The sequence below is a fragment of the Pyrus communis genome, chromosome 15 (genome assembly GCF_041283825.1).
Source record: "Pyrus communis isolate YQ-2024b chromosome 15, ASM4128382v1, whole genome shotgun sequence".
NCBI classification, from domain to species: Eukaryota; Viridiplantae; Streptophyta; class Magnoliopsida; order Rosales; family Rosaceae; genus Pyrus; species Pyrus communis.
The window spans coordinates 32,714,210-32,737,061 of record NC_142579.1 but is presented as its reverse complement, the minus strand read 5'-3'; the positions used below and the strand labels follow the sequence as shown (position 1 = coordinate 32,737,061).

General features: G+C 37.8%; 4 protein-coding genes and 1 long non-coding RNA gene across 7 annotated transcripts; 2 read left to right on the top strand and 3 right to left on the bottom strand.

Moving 5' to 3' along the window:
• Positions 1-378: 378 nt before the first annotated feature.
• Positions 379-2,546, bottom strand: LOC137718725 (uncharacterized). 2 transcript variants are annotated; one of them, XR_015956430.1, is made up of 4 exons: positions 2,151-2,546; positions 1,947-2,005; positions 1,470-1,530; positions 379-926 (listed from the first exon to the last, which is right to left on the bottom strand). It is a non-coding gene; the product is annotated as an uncharacterized LOC137718725 (long non-coding RNA). The 2 variants fall into 2 exon arrangements; XR_011065921.2 differs by lacking the exons at positions 1,947-2,005; positions 2,151-2,546 and having other exon boundaries at positions 1,470-1,680.
• A 5,645-nt stretch (positions 2,547-8,191) lies between these two features.
• LOC137735116 (pyrophosphate-energized vacuolar membrane proton pump) lies at positions 8,192-12,315 on the top strand. The gene is made up of 8 exons (XM_068474496.2): positions 8,192-8,728; positions 9,294-9,868; positions 9,959-10,338; positions 10,467-10,553; positions 10,640-10,970; positions 11,078-11,488; positions 11,592-11,651; positions 11,755-12,315. The coding sequence occupies exons 1-8, from the start codon at positions 8,473-8,475 to the stop codon at positions 11,956-11,958; spliced, it is 2,304 nt and encodes a 767-aa protein (XP_068330597.1). The 5' UTR covers positions 8,192-8,472; the 3' UTR covers positions 11,959-12,315.
• Positions 12,316-12,939: 624 nt separating this feature from the next.
• Positions 12,940-13,731, bottom strand: LOC137740781 (late embryogenesis abundant protein At1g64065). The gene is given in 2 exon segments (XM_068480615.2): positions 12,940-13,106; positions 13,109-13,731. Coding segments are annotated over 2 exon segments (576 nt in total). The 5' UTR covers positions 13,649-13,731; the 3' UTR covers positions 12,940-13,070.
• Positions 13,732-14,859: 1,128 nt separating this feature from the next.
• On the top strand, positions 14,860-18,544 carry LOC137742216 (translocase of chloroplast 90, chloroplastic). 2 transcript variants are annotated; one of them, XR_011069367.2, is made up of 4 exons: positions 14,927-15,177; positions 15,453-15,584; positions 15,797-18,100; positions 18,208-18,544. XR_011069367.2 is itself a non-coding variant. In XM_068482015.2 (3 exons), the coding sequence occupies exons 2-3, from the start codon at positions 15,458-15,460 to the stop codon at positions 18,046-18,048; spliced, it is 2,379 nt and encodes a 792-aa protein (XP_068338116.1). In that variant the 5' UTR covers positions 14,860-15,177; positions 15,453-15,457; the 3' UTR covers positions 18,049-18,544. The 2 variants fall into 2 exon arrangements, 1 of the variants encoding a protein (XP_068338116.1); XM_068482015.2 differs by having other exon boundaries at positions 14,860-15,177; positions 15,797-18,544.
• Positions 18,545-19,055: 511 nt separating this feature from the next.
• On the bottom strand, positions 19,056-20,677 carry LOC148690881 (uncharacterized). Its single transcript, XM_088685222.1, has one exon. The coding sequence runs from the start codon at positions 20,359-20,361 to the stop codon at positions 19,219-19,221; it is 1,143 nt and encodes a 380-aa protein (XP_088541348.1). The 5' UTR covers positions 20,362-20,677; the 3' UTR covers positions 19,056-19,218.
• Between the last annotated feature and the right edge of the window lie 2,175 nt (positions 20,678-22,852).

Here is a 22,852-nt window from a genome sequence, read left to right as displayed (position 1 = left end):
GCGCCTTGAAATATATTTACGGACAGTAATTAATATATGGACATCTAAGAATGATATGTACTTAACCAATTTGTCATATATCATATGAGGAATATAATTTATTTAACAATAAACGATGCGTATTAGTATCACAGCAGGTGCACATATCTGATTTCTAAAACATTGAGAAAAGCTTGTTTACCTTGTACAAATCTGGATCCAAAATATTCAGGTCATGAACAGACATTTTGTCAGCGTTTTCTAATTGTTTTGATCCTATTAGTTGCCTTGCTGATGTTGACAACATTTTTACAGAATAAGCCAGACCAACAAAGCTGCATATATTTTTGTATTCAAATAAAATAGTATAAGAATCCAAACCATGAACGGATACTAACATATTCATTAAGCGTTTATCAATTGAAGAAGAAAATTTAAAATATTATACCATCAGAAATTTGAAAGAATAATTTTCATACTTCTATAGATTTATTGCATCACTATGTAATGCATATACAAACATGGCCTGTGTTTATAAAATCAAATATTTTGACCTTACAGGGAAACAAATTCCACCTCATCTACTGCACAGCAGCAACCACCCCTTTTTAAACAATTCTAATCAACTTGACAAACCTTTCCAAGTTTGCACAGAGCTTGCATAAGTTCACAATATTACAAAAAAGGTCTGCTACTTTGTAATGTACAATTTTATGTAGTTGTAGCAAATTATTTGAAGACCGCCAAACGTATTATCTTTTCCTAGCAAATTATTTGTAGCAAATTCTTACCATTTCGTCAACCAATATACATTGAAGACCGCCAAACATATTATCTTTTCCTATAACCTTAGGTCTCCAAATTCTGCATACACGGACTCTGATCTTCTTATTAAACTCAAAAGGTAATAAACTTCGGATAGGATCTATCTTCATTCCGCTACAAAACTGCAAGTAAATTTACATGGCATTACATGTCAGTCGCCCGGGGCGTTTGTTTTATTTTCTTGATCACCTTTAAAATAAGTGTGTGGTATACATTATTTATAAATGTAGACATCTAAAATGATAATACGCAGAAAGAATGAAACAGAGAAATTGAGGATGAAATTGAGCATGAAATAAGCGGAAAGAATGACACAACAAAGTTCTAAAATGCTAATACTTGCACAATAAACAAAATAGCGGAACGAATCAGCAAGCTATAACTTCAAGGACTACTAAAAGCAAATAGTCACTGTCCTATAGGACTTGTGCCTTTATTGAATAAAAAAAATACTATTCACAACATACTCAATTTGTTTTCTTAATATTTTGCCCTATTCATTACATATATGATCTGGTTTTGGTGTGTGTAGTTTCACAATAATCAAGTGTTTGAGAATGTTTAAAGTATTTGTTCGCGTAAAACGTCCAAAACATATAGACTGAGGGCAGGATCAAACCAACTAATTGACAATAATTAATCCATCATCATTTAGGAGCACATACTCAATTAACATATGAGCGCAGATCGATCCAGTTGGACTTGACTATCCGAGGACTTCAAATCCTGCTGATCAGATATCATCCATTTGTTAAGAGTTGTATATATAACTATTATATGAAACCAGAAATTATAAATTGAGGACTTTTACTCTGTAATCTATAGTATAACTAATTAGCTTGGAAAGATGGAGATGAACGTGAACGCTACCTTGTTTTGTTTGGTGCATCAATCTCACTGCTTAATCTCACTGCTTCATCTGCAACTGACTGTAATCAGTGAGATTGATGCACCAAGACTAAAGCAAATAATATGGTCAAAATAACACGATATCGAAAAGATGAATTACGAACAACTTCAATAAAGAAACTAATTGATTCAAAACATAAAAATCTTACAAACCAACGCAAACCATACATTTGATTCCCAAACAGAACCCAGAATCTAAAATGGTAAAAATGGTAAGGAATATTGCGGATTACCGTCGACTTGCTCGATCGCCTTCACCAAGCTCGCGTGATCATACAGATCACCCTGTAAACTAAAAAAGAAATAAATAAATAAATAAAACACACACACATACACACACACACACACATGAAACCAAAAATAATTTCAGGGAAATTGATAGATAATCAAATTTATTTGAAGAGATGAAGAGGGTAACCTGCTTTACTACAATTTACCTCTACCAAGTTAAATGGATTATACTCATCCAGCCATCTTGCCCGCTCTCATGGAGTTATCTTTCTTCAATTAATCTACCTTCGTTGGGCAACTATGATTGAGTTTTGGGTTGTGGATTTAAGATTTGTCTTTCGGGGAAAGGAGGAGGATTCTAGGTTGGAGAAAGCAAGGAGCAGGGAGAAAAAGGAGGGTGCCCAAAAAAGCAAAACGATTCTAGGGTTTGATGGAGCCTGCAGCCAGTTGAAGGACGATTGAAGCGGTGGAAAGAAGGCAACGAACCCGTGAGAGAAGAAAATTAAAAGGGAATGAAGCCGTGAGAGCAAGATTGAAGCGGTGGAAAGGATGAACACCGAGTCGAAGAGAGGGAAGAAGCAGCGAGACCCACGCGTCCCATTGTTTGAAGAGAGCGGGGGAAGAAGCACCAAGACCCACGTGCTAATAATTAATAGAAAATTGACGAAATTTTAATTTTAAGTATAAATTCTAATAGATTTTATTATATAGGCTTAAATTTTGATTTTTTTATCACATGAGCTATCTTCTAACTACTCTATCATCATACGAACTATTAATCCAATTAAGTCCTTTTTTTATTCTTTGAGTGATTTCGACGACGCCGTTTTACATGTTAAAACTCTAAATTTCCTAGTAATTCCAAATGGAAAGTAGTACATGAAAGGAAAGGTGCATTCTCGCGGTTAGTTCATCTCATATAGAAGGAAATCAAACAAGTTTTGCCAAAAATCATTTTTTTCTCAACGCGCATTTTGTTTTGAGACCTGATATTAGATCTCCACCGTTAACTCTCTCTAGTCTCGTCTCCGTTTCACTAGTCTCTCTCTCGAACTCAAACACTAGAATAAGCACCCCACTTATGAAAGAGATTTTTTTTTTTTTCATTTAACCTTATAATTGGTGGTTTTTTAATGTACAAACATAATATCTAATTTAGCTTTTATGTTTATAAATATGCATGTGGTTTTTTTTTTTTTTTTTTTCAGGAAAAGAAATGCATAAAGAGAATGTTCCCCCCATCTAAAAGTGAAATGTCACTAGCATTACGGTCTGTTTGTACTACTCTACACTTGGAAGTAAGAGGTTTTATGTTCGAATCTCATGAATAGCGAATTTGATACCAAATTAGGCTACCAATTATGTGGCTTTACCGAACTCCCCATTCTCTTAATGTTAAAAATATCGATGTACTCCAAAAAAAAAAAAAAAAAAAAAGTGAACTGAAAACCGGTGATTGAACTTGGAGCAGGGTGTGGAGTAGTTGGGCTAGGTGAGTTTCTTTTGTTTCTCTCAAATTATACCACGTTTAATCTATATGGCTTTTTATGCTATTCGTTATCGGTTTTTCTCTCAGGCATGGCACTGCCACTACTGGATGTGTGACGTGGTTACGACAGATCAAGTAGAGGTTTTGCCTTTGGGATGAGAAAACATGGAATATGCAATCTCACGATTAATATAAATAATATTTATATTTCATATATCTTTGTAAGGAACAACAGAACACGTGAATGTAATATATGTATATAAACTCTACTCCTTAACATATAAAGTCATGAAGTAGGTTAAAATTGTTGATTTTCCAAATGTGAAAAATTAGAATCCCTTACAGTTTTTCTATATTATTTAGATTAAACATTTGTGCCTTTTTAAAATTTGATTAAAGTATTTTGACCTATAGTCATCTATATTTTTTAAAATTAAAATAATTTATGAATTTATCGTTTTATCTGCATGATATATTTTTCCTTATTTAGTGGAGATATTAGTAATTAAACTATATTTTCTCTTCTTCCAAATATGTTTTTTCGATCACAGTTTTTTTTTTTTTTTTCTTTTTTTTTTATGCAAACATTTAATATTATTTCTTTTTCCAATTGGTTTTTTCTTTTTTCAAATAGTTGGTGATCAACATAAAAGCTCCGTGTATTTTTTTTGTGAAATTATATTTTTTTTGCTGTTTTTTTAAGTATAGTTGTTGACGAATTATTATTAGGTACAAATATATTATCTGCGGATACGTTTGAATTTACAAAAATCATTAATTGGTACGTTTATTTGCAATTTTAATACGTTTGATTTGATACATATTGTTAATATCGGTACATTATTTTTATTTCGGTACATTTTATTTTGTACACATTGTGTATTGGTATGTTTATATTATTCTCAATCCTATTTTCTCTTAACGTACTAAAGGAAAAAACTTATTTTGGGACGTTTGATTTTGGGGGATTTAAAAAAATTTTAAACTATTTTGGAAAGAAAATATCTTAAATTGTAGATAATTATTGCTAAATTGTAGCATTATTGTGAAAATAATTTTGAATCTAACCAACACCTTTTTTTTTTTTTTTTACAATTATCTCTAACGGAGGAGAGTGTAATAAAAAAGCTAGATTATAGGAAATTTTTTACAATATAATGTGCATATAGCACCAAAATAATGACAAAAAAAGTTTAGTCGAATCACTAAAAAGCATGGATGTTTGATCTAAAAAATTCAAAACTGGGGCTCATATATCAAAATATCCCTTTCCAAATTCCCCTATAAAGCAGTTAAAATTTCATGCTTTGGCAATTCCCTTCGAATCTCAGCCCATCCTACTTTAAAATCCTAAATCTGTGCTTGAGGGCATGGTTGCTACAATACGAGATGATCTTGCCATGTTACAACGTGATCATGTACGTGATGGGAGAGTAACGCACGAGTGTATTTAGTCGTTGACACCCTAATTCTTTGCCATGCCCGTTTCAACATGCATAACAAGGCAGTCGGTAAAGTGCAAGGGCTTGCATACACAAGGCCTTTATGCTTGGGCTGGGGTTTGGGCTTGAAGTTACTATCCACATTGTTAGGCGAGATAAGAATATAACCATAAATCTCACTTTGTAGCGTTTAATAGAACTTGACAAAAATAATTCTTGATTGCTTTTTATAAGAAATTGAGATGCTAACTCACAATAATATTTACATTTTTTTTTTGGTGTAAAAGAGGTCAATGGAAAATTATAGGTTCAAAACTCTATATCTAAAGAGTAATGTTAAGGAGATTAAATTTATAGACAAAATTTGGAAACCAAATAATGTGTATGTTTATCAACACTTAAATAATAATTCAATGATCAACTTCTATGTTATTTAGGTTACAAATTTAATCTCTCTCACCTTACCCATATCTAAATTATGATGGTGGTTGAGATCTAAGCCTCAAAACTGAAGCCCCAATCATCGGCCCAAGCGGACTTCGTTGGTTGAATGAAGATCCACAAAAATGTGGTACCCGACATCAGAATAGAGTCTGGAGTTGAGTTGGACGACACACGTCTTGAAAGAAGGTTTAGTCTTTGAATTTGATAGTTATTTTTATTCCATTGTTATTGTCAAGCTTGAAAATAGTTCAAGAAAAAAAGATATAGCCAATTTCTTTATGGCTGATGCATAATAATCAAATACGACATTTTTTGAATTGCTAATAACAAAAGTATTTCCTTCGTGGGGCTCTACTACCAGTAGATTGTTATGTTCCCATGCATGCACTATCAAGTCAAATCTTGATAAAAGCACTTGTTTGTGGATGACATTTTTCACGCAAAACTTGTTTATGGGCTCCTTGTGGCGTATGAAAGAAGATCAAAGAGGAACTTTCACGACTTTCCACATAAGCACTTTTAAAAATTCCCTTGACACGACCACCTCACTTACTCGTCCACGTGTCCGGAAAGCACTTTTTATTTTTCATTTTTTTTTGGAAACTAGGAATAACATTCCTGGCTTTATATTATTCTCCTTTTTAGTTCTTAGAACTCAAAATGTTTGTTGTGTACGAAAAAGTTGATGCCCCTTTTGTCAAAGCTTCTTCCATAATCATGTTCATCTTCTTATCGGAATCCAATCTTCATTTCCATATTCATATTTTCAATTGTCATAGAGCTTATTACAAACAATAATTTATGTCTCAAATAATTATATTAAAACACACATAACTTATACAGTATTGACATAAAAGAGATACGCTATTATTGTATAAAACTCATCTATACATATATGAGTGCGTCAATTTTGTATATATAAAGTGATAGTACTTTTATTGGTATTGCAACAATCAACAAGAAGATTTAAGTGGGGTTTTGGTCTTTTTTTTTCTTCTCTAACAATCAACTCAAGTAGTTTACAGTATAATATTGTGAATTTGAATTATTTTACTGTCATTGCTAATTTTTTGACTTACAATCCAAATAATTAACTATTGGAAATCTAACGTTCACCAATTTTGTTTTGGACTTCTGTAGCAGAACTCCAAAAGGTTAGCAACGAGAGCCTTTCAGATGGATGTAAATTATGATGAATTATGGTGAGCCAAATCTATCGGAAATGGTGCAACTGCAAGGTGGTCCTTGAGAAGAAAGCAGGCTGGCATGGACGACTACTGGCCGGACACGATAACACAGTCCCACCTTCACTGATCACCCAACCAAAAACCGACCAGCCAACCATGCATGGTTTCCCTTCTTATTTATAAATTATAATATTTTAAAAATTATTTTATTCGACGATCGATCTCTATGTGCATGCAGATCAAATATATTTTCTATTAAAATATAGGTGGTAGGATCATGTCGCACGTCCCAAACCAATCACATGCATGGTTGTTCCCGCCATATCTATTCAAGACTACGAGGACAAAACCACAATTTCCTAAATTACAGTTTCAATTTTCAACAAAATTAATTAATACCAGACGACCACAAATATTAACTAATTCTGGCCCACATTCGTTTTTTATTTTTAATATTTTTTTAACAAATGATATTATTTTATTTAAATTCATTTTTTATCAAAATATAATATTCTCTTTTTTCAGGCTATATTTTTTGTTCACTGATTACGCAACAAAGAAATTTAAGAAGATGTGAATAACATGGAACAGTAATCACACGTGTCAGCTGATAAAAAATAGAATACAAATCCACGGATAGAGATCCTCTCCAGATCTCTTTCATCAAGTGATCCGACCTTTGAAATTTCATACGGTCAAAAATTATTATAGTTTTTAAGGGATCAAAAAAGGCGAGCCGTTTGATGAAATTCAAAGATTCAGATCACTTAATTTGGTGATCTTGGTAAAAGAGCTATATTTTTCAAATGCACAACAAAAAACATAAAAAGTGCAAAGAGGATAAAACCCTAGTAAAAAGGAAAATATCGTCGGGGGCACGGAATAAACTTTCGGTCAATAGTTATCCGAATAAGCTCCACGTCATCTTTCACCTGCTTTCCTTTTTTCTTTTTGTTGAGGAATTTAATTAGTGAGAATTGTCGGAATTAAAAATATTTATTAAGAAAAAGTAAAATCAAATCCGGAAACACAACGACATGTTATTAGTTCTCGTACATTAACAAACGGCGTCGGTGATAGTGTTGTTATTTGCTAGAGCTATTGAGACAGTGTGTCGTTCCATCGGTTTCAGTTGTCGTTTTGGAATTCTTGGCTTTTAACTTATGAAATTGTAATTACTCATGTTTAACATGTTAATTTAGCCGAATTTACTGGCTTATAAATTTTAACCACTTTAAGATGTGTTGCAGTATAATAGCAAATACATGTTAAAAGTCATCGATAAATATTATACACGTAGTTTGAATACTTGTATTGACGACGATTAGTTACAAAAGTTTAAACTTAGTGGCTACACTACTAATGCTTATATCGAACTTGCATAACTGCTTTGTGAGGTTAGCCATTAAAATAATAAAATTTTAACTTAAAACATTCGAGATTTAATTTATTACTAACGAAATATTACCCTGTTGATTGTTTTTGCTCACCAAAAAATAATTTTTAATTATAAAAGCTGTTACTCAACCAAATATTTTTTTTTTTTAAATTAAAGATATTAATTGCGCAAATTTAGGATCCAATAGGGAAGGATCATCTAAAAAAGGAAAAAAGAGAAAGCATAGATTTTGACCGTGAGAAAAAGGTTAGGGTTTTTACCTCAGACTCGGACATTTTCCATGGATAGACCTAAACATCTGCTAATTTTCTTAATTTTATCCTTAATTATTTTTTTTAAAAATTTGTTCCAACATTTTAAATAAATATAATTAAATAGCCACACTCATGATCCCAATCTCCATCTCTCTCTCTCTCTCTCTCTCTCTCTCTCTCTCACTCACTTATATAAACCCACTCTAACCATCCACAGACACACTCTCGTTCACACTCTCTCTCCTCTCTTTCTCTCTCTTGAACTCCAAGCCTCCTCTGTTTCTCTGTGTTTCCTCTTTTGGGCAAAGGAGCTATGGGGGCGACGATACTCCCAGATCTCGGGGCGGAGATTTTGATTCCGCTGTGCGCGGTGATCGGCATCGCCTTCTCCTTGGTCCAGTGGATGTACGTTTCGCAGGTTAAGCTCTCCCCAGGCGGTGGCCGGGACTCCAATTCCGGCGGCGCTGGAAAAAATGGGTACAACGATTACCTCATCGAGGAAGAAGAAGGCGGTAACGATCACAACGTCGTCCTCAGATGCGCCGAAATCCAAACCGCCATTTCTGAAGGTCCATTTCCACATCTCTCTCTCTCTCTCTCTAAATTTCACGTCTTTTGAAATTCTGATTGATAAAACGGCGTCGGATTTGCTCATTTGGTTTTCTGGGTTCGGTTTGTATGGTTAATTGTTGTGTTATGTCATTTTTGTTTGAGCTTTGAGTTCTTCAGTTTGCAGAGCAAACAGAGAAAAAAATAAAGTTGTCTTCTTTTTGTGGATCCGACGTCGTTTTATCCGCTGTGTTTACTGGTTCTAATTATGTTTTCAACAGATTAACGACTTGTGTGATTACATTATTAATATGTTTTAGTAGGATTATGGTCGATTGTTCGTGAATTTTGGTGCATCAATTATTTACCCTTTATTATTTTATATTATTTGGTAGGAATGGGAAGGACCCACCTATTATTTTTAAAACTGTGATAAAATCTTCTTTTTTTTTTTTTTTAACTACGTATGTTCATGTCCAAATGATAGTTTTCGGACTTGTTCGGTTCAACGCCAGTTATGGTGGAATTGGTAAATTGTTGGTCAAGTTTATGTTTCAGTAACTTGTTGATGCTTGTGTGATACAGGAGCAACCTCGTTCCTTTTCACGGAGTACAAGTATGTGGGTGCTTTCATGGTCGCTTTTGCAATCTTGATCTTCCTTTTCCTTGGGTCCGTGGAGGGATTTAGCACAAGTGGCCGTGCGTGTACGTATGACCAAACCAAGATATGCAAACCGGCTCTCGCCACCGCCATCTTCAGCACCGTTTCCTTCTTGCTTGGTGCCATAACTTCAGTGGTTTCGGGATTCCTCGGGATGAAGATTGCTACTTACGCAAATGCCAGAACAACGTTGGAGGCAAGAAAAGGTGTTGGGAAGGCTTTTATTACTGCATTTAGATCAGGAGCTGTGATGGGATTTCTCCTCGCTTCAAGTGGTCTGTTGGTTCTTTACATTGCTATCAATCTCTTCAAGTTGTACTACGGTGATGATTGGGGTGGTCTTTTCGAGGCTATAACTGGCTATGGTCTTGGTGGATCTTCCATGGCTTTATTTGGCAGAGTTGGTGGAGGCATCTACACCAAAGCTGCTGATGTCGGTGCTGATCTTGTCGGCAAGGTTGAAAGAAATATTCCCGAGGATGACCCAAGGAACCCGGCTGTAAGAGATACACCACCATTTGGAAATTTGTTTGAACCTATTAATTTTATTTCTCCGTGTCTCTAGAACTGATGTTTTCCATTTGCACAGGTGATAGCTGATAATGTCGGAGACAATGTTGGAGATATAGCTGGCATGGGATCTGATCTTTTTGGATCCTATGCTGAGTCATCGTGTGCTGCCCTTGTGGTTGCTTCCATTTCCTCATTTGGGATCAATCACGAGTTAACTGCAATGCTATATCCTCTCATTGTCAGTTCCATCGGCATCCTTGTTTGTCTGCTCACCACCCTATTTGCAACCGATTTCTTTGAGATCAAGGCTGTAAAGGAAATTGAGCCAGCATTGAAGAAGCAGCTCATCATCTCTACTGTACTCATGACTGTTGGAGTTGCGATTGCTACATGGATTTCTGTTCCATCTTCCTTCACAATCTTCAATTTTGGAACACAGAAAGTTGTGAAGAGCTGGTAAGCTTTGCTTCTTTTGAAAATTTATTGTCATCAGTGCTGTGATTAAGGAGATTTCTGCGGTTATATTTCTACTTGTATGTTGCTCTATCTGTTTATTGTATCTGAACGCTGAATTGAATTTGCAGGCAGCTATTCTTATGCGTCGGTGTTGGTTTGTGGGCTGGGCTTATCATTGGGTTCGTAACAGAGTACTATACAAGCAATGCGTACAGGTAACTAGTTTTCTTGGGGTTTACCACTCTACCATATCTAGTTTAATTGTCTTTGAATCTAATGGTTGCTCTGTATTATGCTGTAGCCCTGTGCAAGATGTTGCTGATTCTTGCCGGACTGGAGCTGCGACCAATGTCATTTTTGGCCTTGCATTGGGATACAAATCCGTCATTATTCCTATATTTGCCATTGCAGTCAGCATTTTTGTTAGTTTTAGCTTTGCAGCTATGTACGGGATTGCCGTAGCTGCCCTTGGAATGCTGAGCACCATTGCAACTGGATTAGCCATTGATGCATATGGTCCCATCAGTGACAATGCTGGAGGCATTGCTGAGATGGCAGGCATGAGCCACAGAATCAGAGAGAGAACTGATGCTCTTGATGCTGCAGGAAACACCACTGCCGCTATTGGAAAGGTTTGGAATTTCCTCTTAAGTATTCATTGATGGTCCGAGGAATTGACCTCTAGTTATCAATCCTAAAATTTTAAACGTCACCGAGTCACGTGTGCTTCTGTTTGTAGGGATTTGCAATTGGCTCTGCTGCTCTTGTGTCCCTTGCTCTATTTGGTGCCTTTGTCAGCCGTGCTGGTATCGAAACGGTTGATGTGTTGACCCCAAAAGTGATTATTGGTTTGTTAGTGGGCGCAATGCTTCCGTATTGGTTCTCTGCCATGACAATGAAGAGTGTGGGAAGTGCAGCTTTAAAGATGGTTGAGGAAGTGCGCAGGCAATTCAATACCATTCCAGGTCTCATGGAGGGCACTGCCAAGCCGGACTATGCTACATGTGTTAAGATTTCGACTGATGCTTCCATCAAAGAAATGATCCCACCTGGTGCCCTTGTCATGCTTACACCCCTCATTGTTGGGATCTTTTTTGGTGTGGAAACTCTCGCTGGCGTGCTTGCTGGATCCCTTGTCTCCGGTGTACAGGTAATGCTGATACAGTTGCTTGATTGATCGTTCTTTCCGTTGACTCGTCTCTCTGTTTGGGTCAACTATGCTAAATCTGAATAAAACCTGTTTGCATTTGCAGATTGCCATTTCTGCATCCAACACGGGCGGTGCCTGGGATAATGCCAAGAAATACATTGAGGTAAGCATTTGATGGGTTTTACAAATGCTTTTTTGTGGCTATGCTTAAGCTGTATCAGCTTTTTAGCTTTGTCTTATCGTCTGGATTTTGGCTGGTGTAATAGGCTGGTGCTTCGGAGCATGCAAGGACCCTTGGTCCAAAAGGATCAGAATGCCACAAAGCTGCAGTCATTGGCGACACCATTGGAGACCCTCTCAAGGATACGTCTGGACCATCGCTCAACATTCTTATCAAGCTTATGGCCGTTGAGTCTCTTGTGTTTGCTCCGTTCTTTGCCACACACGGTGGGCTGCTATTCAAGATTTAAGTTAAAAACGGTGCAACAGAAAGCCGGAAGTTGTTCCTCTCTGTTGTTCGATTCTTCGTTTTCATCTGTTGATCCTTCCTGCCAATCTCCTCAGCGTAATGTTAGCCTTTAATTAGAGCATGCTTTTGGCATTTGAATTAGTAGCCAGAGGTAGAATTGAACGAAGTTTTCCCTTTCTAGAGGACTGTTTATGATGATGATAACGACGACGACACGACGATGATGATGACGATCACGGTCGACCTTAGTAAAAGAGAGTTTGGATTTCTTCTGTAACTTTCATTCATCAGAACCGGTCATTGTCCATTTTTCTTACATTGTAAGAGATTAATGCACATCGCCTTTCGGTCTTCTGCAGTTTTGTGTTTTCTCTTTCCAGCCAGTAGAGTCTTAGAGTCAGGTTTTGCTTTGGCAAATGGCAAATGCCAAGCCTAAAGTAACTTAGAACTTTTGGAGAAAAAGAAGTTTCATGCAACAGGATGCAAATGTGGTGGTTTTTGAAGTCATTGTGCAATTTTTTTCCTTTTTTCACTCAACAGGAATGTTTTAGCGTCTGATTTTGAATTAGATAAACGCTGTAAATAAGAGTCAAAGTTAGGACAATCCATCATTGTATCTTTGAGTTTGAATCGTCTTAAAATGTGAAAAGAGTTTGTCATATTAAGTTAAATATAAGTAACAACAATCGTCTTACCCTGAATTCGAATCGTCCACATATCAAGTTATGTTGTTACTATACCCTAATCTTTGGTAGCAACATAACTTATGTAATCCAAGGTCCGAAAAAATGTGGCTGAATAGAGGTGGTGATTTTCCCTCTCATTTTTTCTTATGCACTTCTTTTAGTTATGTCATTGGATTCTCGTTTCATTTATTCAATCTAAAGAATACAAGAGGAGTGCATAGGCAGAAAATGAGATTGCGAAATTCACTTCGCTCAAATAAATGAATTTTAGCCTTCTTCGAAAATAAAAATAAAAATAAAGATAAAGATGGTAATATTATAGAAACATTAACTAAATCTTAATAAAGGAGCTATACATATGATATCACCAGAAGTTATCCCTTTTGTTCACTCGCATTTCAAATATTTAATTTTCTTGGTTGACAGGTTAACTTCCAAAGTGCAGTCCATTTTCGCAGACTTGTTCTTCTTCATCACCATCATCAACTCCACCTTTCCTTTCACCCTCGCTTCGCTCATCAGCCGCAAAACCCCGGTGCTCAGTTCAGTACGAAGACTGGAGTTTTTGGAGCTCGGCAGCCCCTTGGTACTCAAATTCACCGTGACATCAATCTTCTTGGTCGACAACATTCCGGCCTTGCCCTTGGGAATGCTAACTTGCCCGACAGTCGCGCCATCGTAGTCAAACTTAATAGTGCTTGCGTCAAACTTGTACCGACCGAAATTTGTGTTCTTGATCCTGATTTGGGTTGCGAATGTCATGTCGAACGAGGGCGTTGCAGGGGCGGCCGTGAGATTTTGCACGTCGACGGCACCAAGTCGCACCTTCGGCGACTTTACTTTCAGCACGGTGAGGCTTAGTGCGGTGATCACTATGATCTGAAACACAACAAACACAGCAATGTAGATTGCCAATCTGATTCTCTTCTTCCGTTTGAGCTCCTGCTGCTCCGGTTGCGAATTCGCCCTCTCTTGGTCACTTGTCTGATTGCTTTCCACCGCCATTTTCTTTTCTTTTCCTGGAAAATGCCTCGGAGTTTTTATGAGTCGGGAGATGAATTGGGAGATGGAGAGAGTTTGTTGTGTATTTATAGGGAAGTTGTGACTGAGGACTTAGGGAGGAGGAAGAAGAGGTGGCTTGTTCCTGCAAGAAAAGCCACAAGTGGATTTGTACGTATTAATTTCTGTTCCTTGTTGAATTGAATTTGGAACGCGTTTCATCAGTTTGACTTTCTCGACTCCAATTAGAACGGTCGCATGGACCTCGCTTTGGTCCAATGTGGGAGAACTTTCCCATAGAAGCTTCCATGACATCCAACTTGGACCTTGAGACTTTCTTTCTACAAGTTGCCTCATGTCATGTCTCATATGGATTGGCCTTTGATATGGGTTGCTCAGGATTGGGCACGTTGTTTTATGTTTGGGCCGTGTGCCCCTAATGGTATCGTGAACATGTGCCAAGGTGCAGACGTCGATGTAATGACATTGGTTTGAACGAATGTGCTCCTTCTCACTATGTGTTCGAATTTGAAATGCTACTCTTGGTAGTTTAGATTTCATTAAAGCAGGATATTGCTTGCATAGGAAAAATAACCAATGTTGAGTTGAATTTGCTAAGATTAAGATCTGTTTGAGACTCTCGTACATGAAAAAAAGAACAATTGGCTCATAAGCACATTTTAGAAGCTCTTTTATTAAAAAGAGAAAAATTGTAGGAAACACTTAAGTAATTTCCGCGATTTACTTACATTTCACTAAAAATTGATCCCAAAAGCTCTTTCAGCCAAAGTGCTTTTCGTCATGTAGAAAACTGAAACTCTTTCTAATAGAACAAAAGTGAGCATGAAAAACAAATAGTAATTATGCCGTTCTTTTTATTTATGCATTTCTCGCCTCATTTTTGTCTATCTACTGTCCATCCATTCAATCTAAGAACCAATGTAAGAGGAGAAAAAGGAAATGCAGAAATCACTTTTCAAAATAAAAAAAAAACCCAAAAATTAAAATAAAGTAAGAGAATTTATTTTTATGATTTTCTTTAAAATAAAATAAAATAAAAATAAAAGGCACAATTCTCATTTTTCTTGTGAAATTTGAAAGGGGTGTGATTCCACACATCCCATTTTATTTTTCACACATCTTTTTAATTTTCGACCGTCGAATTGGATGAATTAAAGAAAATCAACGGACAGAAATTAATGTATGAAAATTAGTTTCCAATTGAAATTGTGAATCGCCTCCTCTCTCCGAGTCTCCAGAGCGCAAAAGTCTCCCAAATATTTTAATATTTTGGTTTTGGAAGTGTCTGGTTCTGGTCTGTGTCTTATCTGGCTAAGCTCGTAGTCATCGTCTTCATCTCGTTCCTCCTCAGCCTCTCACACCCTTTCTTTCGTCGCACCTTCCGATTCCTCGGCTCTCTGAATTAGGGTTTCTGAGCTGCCCCAATTCTCAATTTCGTTTCCCATGGCTTCGATACTCGTCTCCTCCAAATCGTAGAGTAAAAGCATATTCATCGCAAAATTCGTATTTTCCAGGTAAAATTCTACTTCCTTTTCTTTCAAATTAGCCAGGAAATTCATGAATTTCAATTGAATTCTCATTTCTAGCTGTAGAATTTTCATTTTTTAAATTATAATTACTTTAGTAAAGAAGCAAACTTGCTGCAATTATTAGAAGCATAAACTAAAATATGAAAAGGGATTTTTTAATTTTCTCTGTATTTTCTTGTATTATGATTTGAATTAGATTTACAGAAAGATGGAATATTGTTAGGCACATATGTAACTTTCAGCTGGGAATGTTTTTGCAGGAAGGATGAAGAGTCTTAAGGATTGGATTTCTTCTCAGTTAGTTTCCATGCCTTTGGTTTTGCCTCGGCCATTGTCGGGCAGGGACAATTTCTTTAGAGAGGAATCCTCCAATGAAGAGATTAATGACCAAGGTAATGCCGCCCTTCCGATACTTCATCCATTGTACTTAATGAGTGATTCCTAAGATTGACTGTAAGATGTGCACTTCTTTAGTTTAAGAATTTTGTTTAGTGTAAAAGATACTAAATCCTTAGTTGATGCTAAAAAGTGGAAACCAATATCAATGTACGGGTTGTACATTGTTTGAATATGTGAAGAGAGTTCAATGTTTTCTAATTTTCAGGTGCTGCTCACTCGAACACTTTGGTAACACCACGCATCCATCCTGCCGCATCAACCTCATTTAATAGTGATCAGGAAAATCAGTCTGGTCCTTCCCTGCAGCATGCTGTAGTTGAAAATTCTGATCACTCTCATAATCGCTTTGGTAAGAAAAAGATGGATCCTTTGGTAAGAATTGACGATCTTCAAGTTAAATTTTTGCGCCTCCTCTTACGGCTTGGTCTGTCACAAAACAATGTTCTGGTGGCTAAGGTTCTTTATCGTATTCACCTGGCTACTTTGATACGAGCAGAAGAATCAGATTTGAAAAGAGTTAATCTCAGGAGTGATAGAGCTAGAGCAGTGGCAGCAGAACAAGAGGCATCTGGCCTGCCTGAAATGGATTTCTCTCTCAGAATCCTTGTCCTTGGGAAAACAGGAGTTGGCAAGAGTGCTACAATAAACTCTATATTTGACCAAACGAAGACTGAAACCAATGCATTTCGACCTGGCACAAATCGTATTCGAGAGGTTGTGGGAACTGTGAATGGGATTCAAGTAACTATCATCGATACCCCTGGTTTTTTGCCATCATGTACTGGTAATTTCCGCAGAAATAAGAAGATTATGCTCTCTGTGAAGAAATTTATTAGAAAAAGTCCACCTGACATCGTTTTGTTCTTCGAACGCCTCGACCTCATGAGTACTAGCTACAATGACTTCTCCCTCTTGAAGCAAATAACGGAAGTATTCGGTCCTGCAGTTTGGTTTAACACCATTCTTGTCATGACACATTCTTCCCTAGCACTTCCAGAAGGACCAGATGGGCATCCCGTCAATTATGAAGCATATGTGAGGCAAAACACAGATATGGTGCAGCACTATATACACCAGGCAGTGTCTGACTCCAGAATTGAAAACCCAGTGTTGTTAGTTGAGAATCATCCTCAGTGTAGGAAAAATATCGCCGGTGAAAAGATACTTCCAAACGGACAGGTTTGGAAATCCCAGTTTTTGTTATTATGCATTTGTACTAAAGTTCTGAGTGATGTCAATATCCTCATGAAATTTCAAGACAGCATTCATCTGGGGCCCTCAAATGCCACTCACGTGCCTTCTCTGCCGCATCTTCTCTCTTCTCTTCTGCGTCATCGCTCTACTATTAGTTCAAGTGGAGGGGATGTTGAAGTTGATGAGAGCTTGGTTTCATATACGCAGGAGGAAGATGAGTATGATCAATTACCTCCAATCCGAATTCTAACAAAATCTCAGTTTGAGAGATTAACAAAATCACAGAAAAAAGACTATCTTGATGAATTGGATTATCGAGAGACCCTTTATCTAAAGAAACAGTTGAAAGAAGAGTATCGTAGGCAGATGGAGGTTAAGCTTTCCAAAGAGAAAAATATGGCGAGCGGTGATAATTCTGACAGTCAGCAGGCTTCCCAAGAAGAGGCTGTTTTATTACCAGATATGGAGGTCCCTCCAAGTTTTGGCTCTAATTGCCCCGCACACAGGTATCGTTGCCTTGTTACAAGTGATCAGTGGATTATGCGACCTGTTCTTGATTCCCATGGATGGGATAATGATGTGGGCTTGGATGGGATTAGCTTGGAAACTGCGATGCAGGTAAACAGGAATGTGTTTACCTCTGTCGCAGGGCAGATGAGCAAGGACAAGCAGGATTTTAGCATTCAATCTGAGTGTGCTGCAGCTTACTTACACCACAGTGGGACCACATATTCTGTAGGTCTTGATGTTCAGTCTGCTGGTAAAGATACCATCTATACACTTCACAGCAACACGAAGCTGAGGAAGTTGTGGCACAATGTTGCTGAAAGTGGATTCTCATTGACGTCCTTTGGGAACAAGTATTACATTGGTGGAAAGCTTGAAGACACCATTTCAGTTGGGAAGAGATTGAAACTTGTGATGAATGTTGGCCAAATGATGGGTCCTGAGCAAGTGGCGTATGGTGGCAGTGTTGAAGCTACGTTGAGGGGTAGAGACTACCCTGTGAGAAATGTGAGCCTGATGATGACTATCCTGTCTTTCAATAAAGAGATGGTGTTGGGTGGAAATTTACAGTCTGAGTCCCGGCTGGGGCGAGATATGAGAGTGTCGGTTAATGCTAATCTGAATACCCACAGGATGGGTAAGATAAGCATCAAAACAAGTAGCACTGATCATTTGCAGTTCAATATGGTTGCGGCTTTCACAATTTTCTGGGCTCTTTTACGGAAGAAGGATGTTCAAAGTACAGTTCATGAATAAAGGGAGATTGGATGAGTTTTGGTTGCTGTTTTTTGTATGAAGAGGACACAAGGTAATTTCAGAAGCTTTGTTCCAAACTTCCAAATGTTCGCTCTCGCTTAAGATGGCAACACGGGAGAATCCTAACGAGCTGCATCTGTTTTTGGCCATTGTTAGCAGCATTCTTTTGCGTTTATCCGACGTGTTATTGAGTGAAGCGGCCAGCTTCCTAGCAGCGGTGAAGCGGTAAGCTCGCTGAAGAGGTTTTTGTAGTGAAGTAAATTGAGGCAATAAGTGTACAGTTAAATCGTAGAGATGGTCTGTCTTATGTTTATGATATTCACAAAATAATTTGAAATAGGATTAGCAATTAGGTGGAAATCAATATGATGTTTATGGTCTATGTTATTTATATTGTTATCAAATCCAAAATCTTATCGTTGTTGGATGAAATTTGTATTTCTTGGAAGAACCGATCATTTTTTAACTACAAATTAATGATTTTGAATTTATCTAATTAACTTTCAGATAACTTGTCTAATGACTTTTCAGCAAACTTCGTAAAAGATTTCAGAGATTTGTCATCAATCATTCATATATGCCTAAAGCTAAGAATATCCCCTCGTACAAATATATTCTGATTCCTAAAACCTTACAAAAGGCTCCAAAACCACCAAACTATGCTATGCTCTCCTCTGCTAGTCGGAAACAAGTAGGAAGAGGCCAACGTAACGGTGTCTTAAAACCTCGTGTTTGTGTGAAATTTAAATTGTGCAACATTGTATTATTAGTCTGTCATGTGACGGTGGTGTCTTAAGGAGATGTAGGCAAGTTTTTGACGCAAACAGGTGACACATTTACACGTGTGTTCGAACAAAATATTCATCAGGAATCAGGATGGGGTGAGGTTGTGAACTGTTGGGAGTATAGGTGAGAAGTATCATGAAACCAATCGAATTATCAATAATAATACGTGATTAACTTGAAATATGATCGATTGCATGTCAACCAATTTAGGGCACGATATGTAGTAGAACCAATTTTTCATAAAGGTACTAATTTTTTTATAGGGTCAATGTTTTGAACCACTAAATACTAATTAGTCACATGAAACAAATAAATTGAATTTTTGTGCATCCTTTTGAAGTACACCAAAGCCAATCATATCACTTTCTCTCTTTCACCCCTTTATTAAGGCGAAGCTCCCCACAAAACCTCCGCAAAAATGGTGGCGGCCTCCGCGTCGGAAATAGACGCCTCCCTTACTCTCACCAATATCTGCTGCTTAAACGCCCTCCTCTCCCGCTGCCTCAGCCCCTCCCCCACCTCTAACTGCACTGCGAACCTCGCCACGCAGCTCGAAAACGGGTGGCTCTCCAAGAACCCCTTCTCCCTGCTCTCCCTCATCAAATCGCCGCCGTGTTCCGACCTCTGCAACTCCACAAGCTTCTCAATCAACCCCTCCTGTAGCATCGCGTCAATAGCCTCCTTCCGCCCGAAATACCCGATTTCGAACACGCAGACCATCGCCATCACTCGCATTTCCAAATCTTCGGAATTCAGGAAGCTTATGATCTGGGGTATTTCTCCGTTGAACTCGATCTCGTCGACGAGCGGCGATTTGATCAGCCTGACGAGCGCGCAGAGTACTCTGATCGCGTTCGGAGACGCGATTTTTATCAGAGAGCTGATCGTCGGCCGACCGATCAAAACTTGACCCACGAAAACATCTTTATTGAACTTGATCAGAGCTGCAATGGCGAAAGCAGTGTGTTCTTTGACTCGCTTCGATGACCGAGTCGACTCGCACAGAACTGACTCGAGCGAGGTGACAACTTTGGACTTCAAGATCAAATCTTGCAACTCATGGTTGAACCCCTGCGCAACTCGGTCCTCGAACTGAGTCAGTAGTTCGATCAACTCGTCCTCGTCGCGAATTGGGTCTTCTTCCAGAGCTCGCGTCAAGCTATGTAAGCACTCGCGGTCGATCCACGCTTGAATTTCGGACTCGATAGACCGGGCGAGTTTGGAGAGGCAGTGAGTCGAGCAGCAGCGAGTAAGCAAGGAGCGGATGCTGAGGTGGCCGCTGGACTGGCGGAGGGATTCGACGAGGGTTTTGAGGGTGGCGAGGTGTTGGGAGAGGGCGGAGAGTTGTGGGTCCCGGGAGAGGATGTTGTCGGACTCGGTCTCGAGCTCGAGGAGGGCGTTAATGGCGGAGGATGAGTTTGAGTGGGGAATCGGGTGGGTCTGTAGCTCGTGGGAGGCTTGTTTTAGAGCTTCTAGGACCTTGAGAACTCGTGGGCCGTCTTCCTTCTGATGGAGCTTCACCTCCATGGATATGGCGATCAGAAGCTGTAGTGATTTTCTGAAGAAAAATATTTTGCTTTTTAGAAGACGGAGATTAAATTATTGAAATGAAATAAATAAATAAAAATAAACAAATAAAAAGGGATTTTCTTGTTTCAACTCAACTCAACGACCATTCTTGGTCTCTAGAAACGGAGTTTAGAGTATTAATTAATTGATGCAAGAGTGGTTAGAAAGGGAGTTTAGAGTTTTAGTTCTGAAACAGAGTTATGCAAGAAAGAACTAACTAAAGAAATAACGAGAGTGCAAAAATTATTTCATAATTTGATAATTCGGGTTGTTGTGTATGTCAGTTTCAATGAAACATTTTAGTTTATAGATACACCGTCGTCACCGTGGAGTTCGATATCAATGAAATAAAGACATATATAATTTTTTGTCCAAATATTATTAGATCATAGACGCATAACGTTGTATGATAGCATCTTCATGTTATGTAAGTTGTTCTCTGTTGTACGGTGTATCACAACCTCACTTCTAATGTCGTGGTAGAATAGAAATAAATAAAAATAGAGAATCCAAGCCAAAGTTCGAATTGAGTTCTATGATTACTATTTGGAGGCTAGCAAAGCCTCAGGCAATGGACTATAATATGCCACCAATGAGTACTCGCCAACACCCATTTTTCTACACAAGTTTTTTGGTATCTTTAGAATAACTGTGAGCAATATTTCTCACACTTTTAAATTATGCATGACATTATTAATTAGTAATGCTACACTTATCAACTATATAACGTACTACTTTATGTCACAGTTTAATTATGCAGTGCAGGTAGTAATTTAAGTTTTCTTATTTTCTACTTAAGTCAACAATTTTACTCCTTTTACGTCCCCTGTTCTCTATCCCCAATCTGGTTTTAGAGATCAAAACATCACGTTTAATATTTTTCTACCAAATACAGTTAGAATCGATGTTAATAGTTAGCAATAAGTTATTAAGATCCATGGGGATGCATCATTATTTTTGAATGTGTGGTGTGGGCGTTGTGTTTGGCCCACGCCTGGGCACGAGGTTATGATTTTTGGGGATTTAAGAATGAGATGTGAGCCATGAGTTTATCATGTTTTTGCCTATGATGAGTCGATGCCCCCCAACAATTCTGCCTATTTGAAAAAGAAAAAAATAAAATGAGCTTTAACGAAAAGCCTACGGAGTATAATCTAACATTGTTCATTTAAAAATAATTTTTTTGTAAAGCTATAATTCTAGATGTGACTATATTTAGCCATTTCGGTTGGAGATGACCTTATGTTCCAAAACCTAAAAACAATCGAACGTTTTCCTTTTTATTATATATTCATAACAAGGGATGTTCTACACTACTTTACACTAATAAGAAACAAAGGTTTGAACCTCGAATACAGTGACTTTAAGAAGAATGCCGTAATCATTAAGACAATCCAATGCTTTTGTTAAATCAATGAACTTATATGCCTTGTCATTCCTCGAGTTGGGATATGTTAAATCAATGTACTTTCATTTTTTTTTTTTAAACTCATTTAATCATCTTGCAATGTTTTATAATGTCAAAGTTCCCAAAGATGACTTTGCAAAATTTTAGTGTTTAATTGAACAACATAATTGATGTATTTATTAAATAATCATCAGACGACCAAATAACATCATTTTTAACAAATCTGATCAGTAAAGAGTAACATATAAAATGAATGCTTTGAATCACCATCAACACTACAAAATAAAAATGTAGATTATAAATATTCAAATGAAAAGATTGCTTCCGATAAAAAAATAAAAAAAAAGAAAAGATTGCTGGTATTCTTCAAACAAAAATCTCATGTCCTTAATCTAAAAAAAATAAAAATTACAAAACTAATAAGCTTTTCTCCTCTGTGAGAGTTTTTTTTCTCTCCGCTGTGAGAATGCTTCTGTGAGACCTTCTTCCAGACTCTTCGATGGCACCGGTGTGACATCCCACATCGCCCAGGGAAGTGATCCTTATATGTATATTCTCATCCTTACCTAGCACAAGGCCTTTTGGGAGCTCACTGACTTCGGGTTCCGTAAGAACTCCGAAGTTAAGCAAGAAGGGGGCTAGAGCAATCCTATGATGGGTGACCCACTGGGAAGTTGCTCGTGAGTTCCCAAAAACAAAACCGTGAGGGAATGGTAAGCCCAAAGCGGACAATATCGTGCTACGGTGGTGGAGCGGGCCCGGGAAGTGGTTCGCCTCGGGCTGGGATGTGACAATTTGGTATCAGAGCCTAACCCTGGTCGTGGTGTGCCGACGAGGACGTCGGGCTCCTAAGGGGGGTGGATTGTGACATCCCACATCGCCCAGGGAAGTGATCCTTATATGTATATTCTCATCCTTACCTAGCACGAGGCCTTTTGGGAGCTCACTGGCTTCGGGTTCCGTAGGAACTCCGAAGTTAAGCGAGAAGGGGGCTAGAGCAATCCCATGATGGGTGACCCACTGGGAAGTTGCTCGTGAGTT

Excerpts from the sequence above, each read along its gene's own strand:
- LOC137735116 (XM_068474496.2), top strand. The coding sequence starts at position 8,473 with ATGGGGGCGACGATACTCCCAGATCTCGGGGCGGAGATTTTGATTCCG. Across the intron at positions 10,339-10,466 it reads CAGAAAGTTGTGAAGAGCTG|GCAGCTATTCTTATGCGTCG; the intron begins GTAAGCTTTGCT and ends TTGAATTTGCAG. Across the intron at positions 10,971-11,077 it reads CCACTGCCGCTATTGGAAAG|GGATTTGCAATTGGCTCTGC; the intron begins GTTTGGAATTTC and ends TTCTGTTTGTAG.
- LOC137742216 (XM_068482015.2), top strand. The coding sequence starts at position 15,458 with ATGAAGAGTCTTAAGGATTGGATTTCTTCTCAGTTAGTTTCCATGCCT. Across the intron at positions 15,585-15,796 it reads TGAAGAGATTAATGACCAAG|GTGCTGCTCACTCGAACACT; the intron begins GTAATGCCGCCC and ends TCTAATTTTCAG.
- LOC148690881 (XM_088685222.1), bottom strand. The coding sequence starts at position 20,361 with ATGGAGGTGAAGCTCCATCAGAAGGAAGACGGCCCACGAGTTCTCAAG.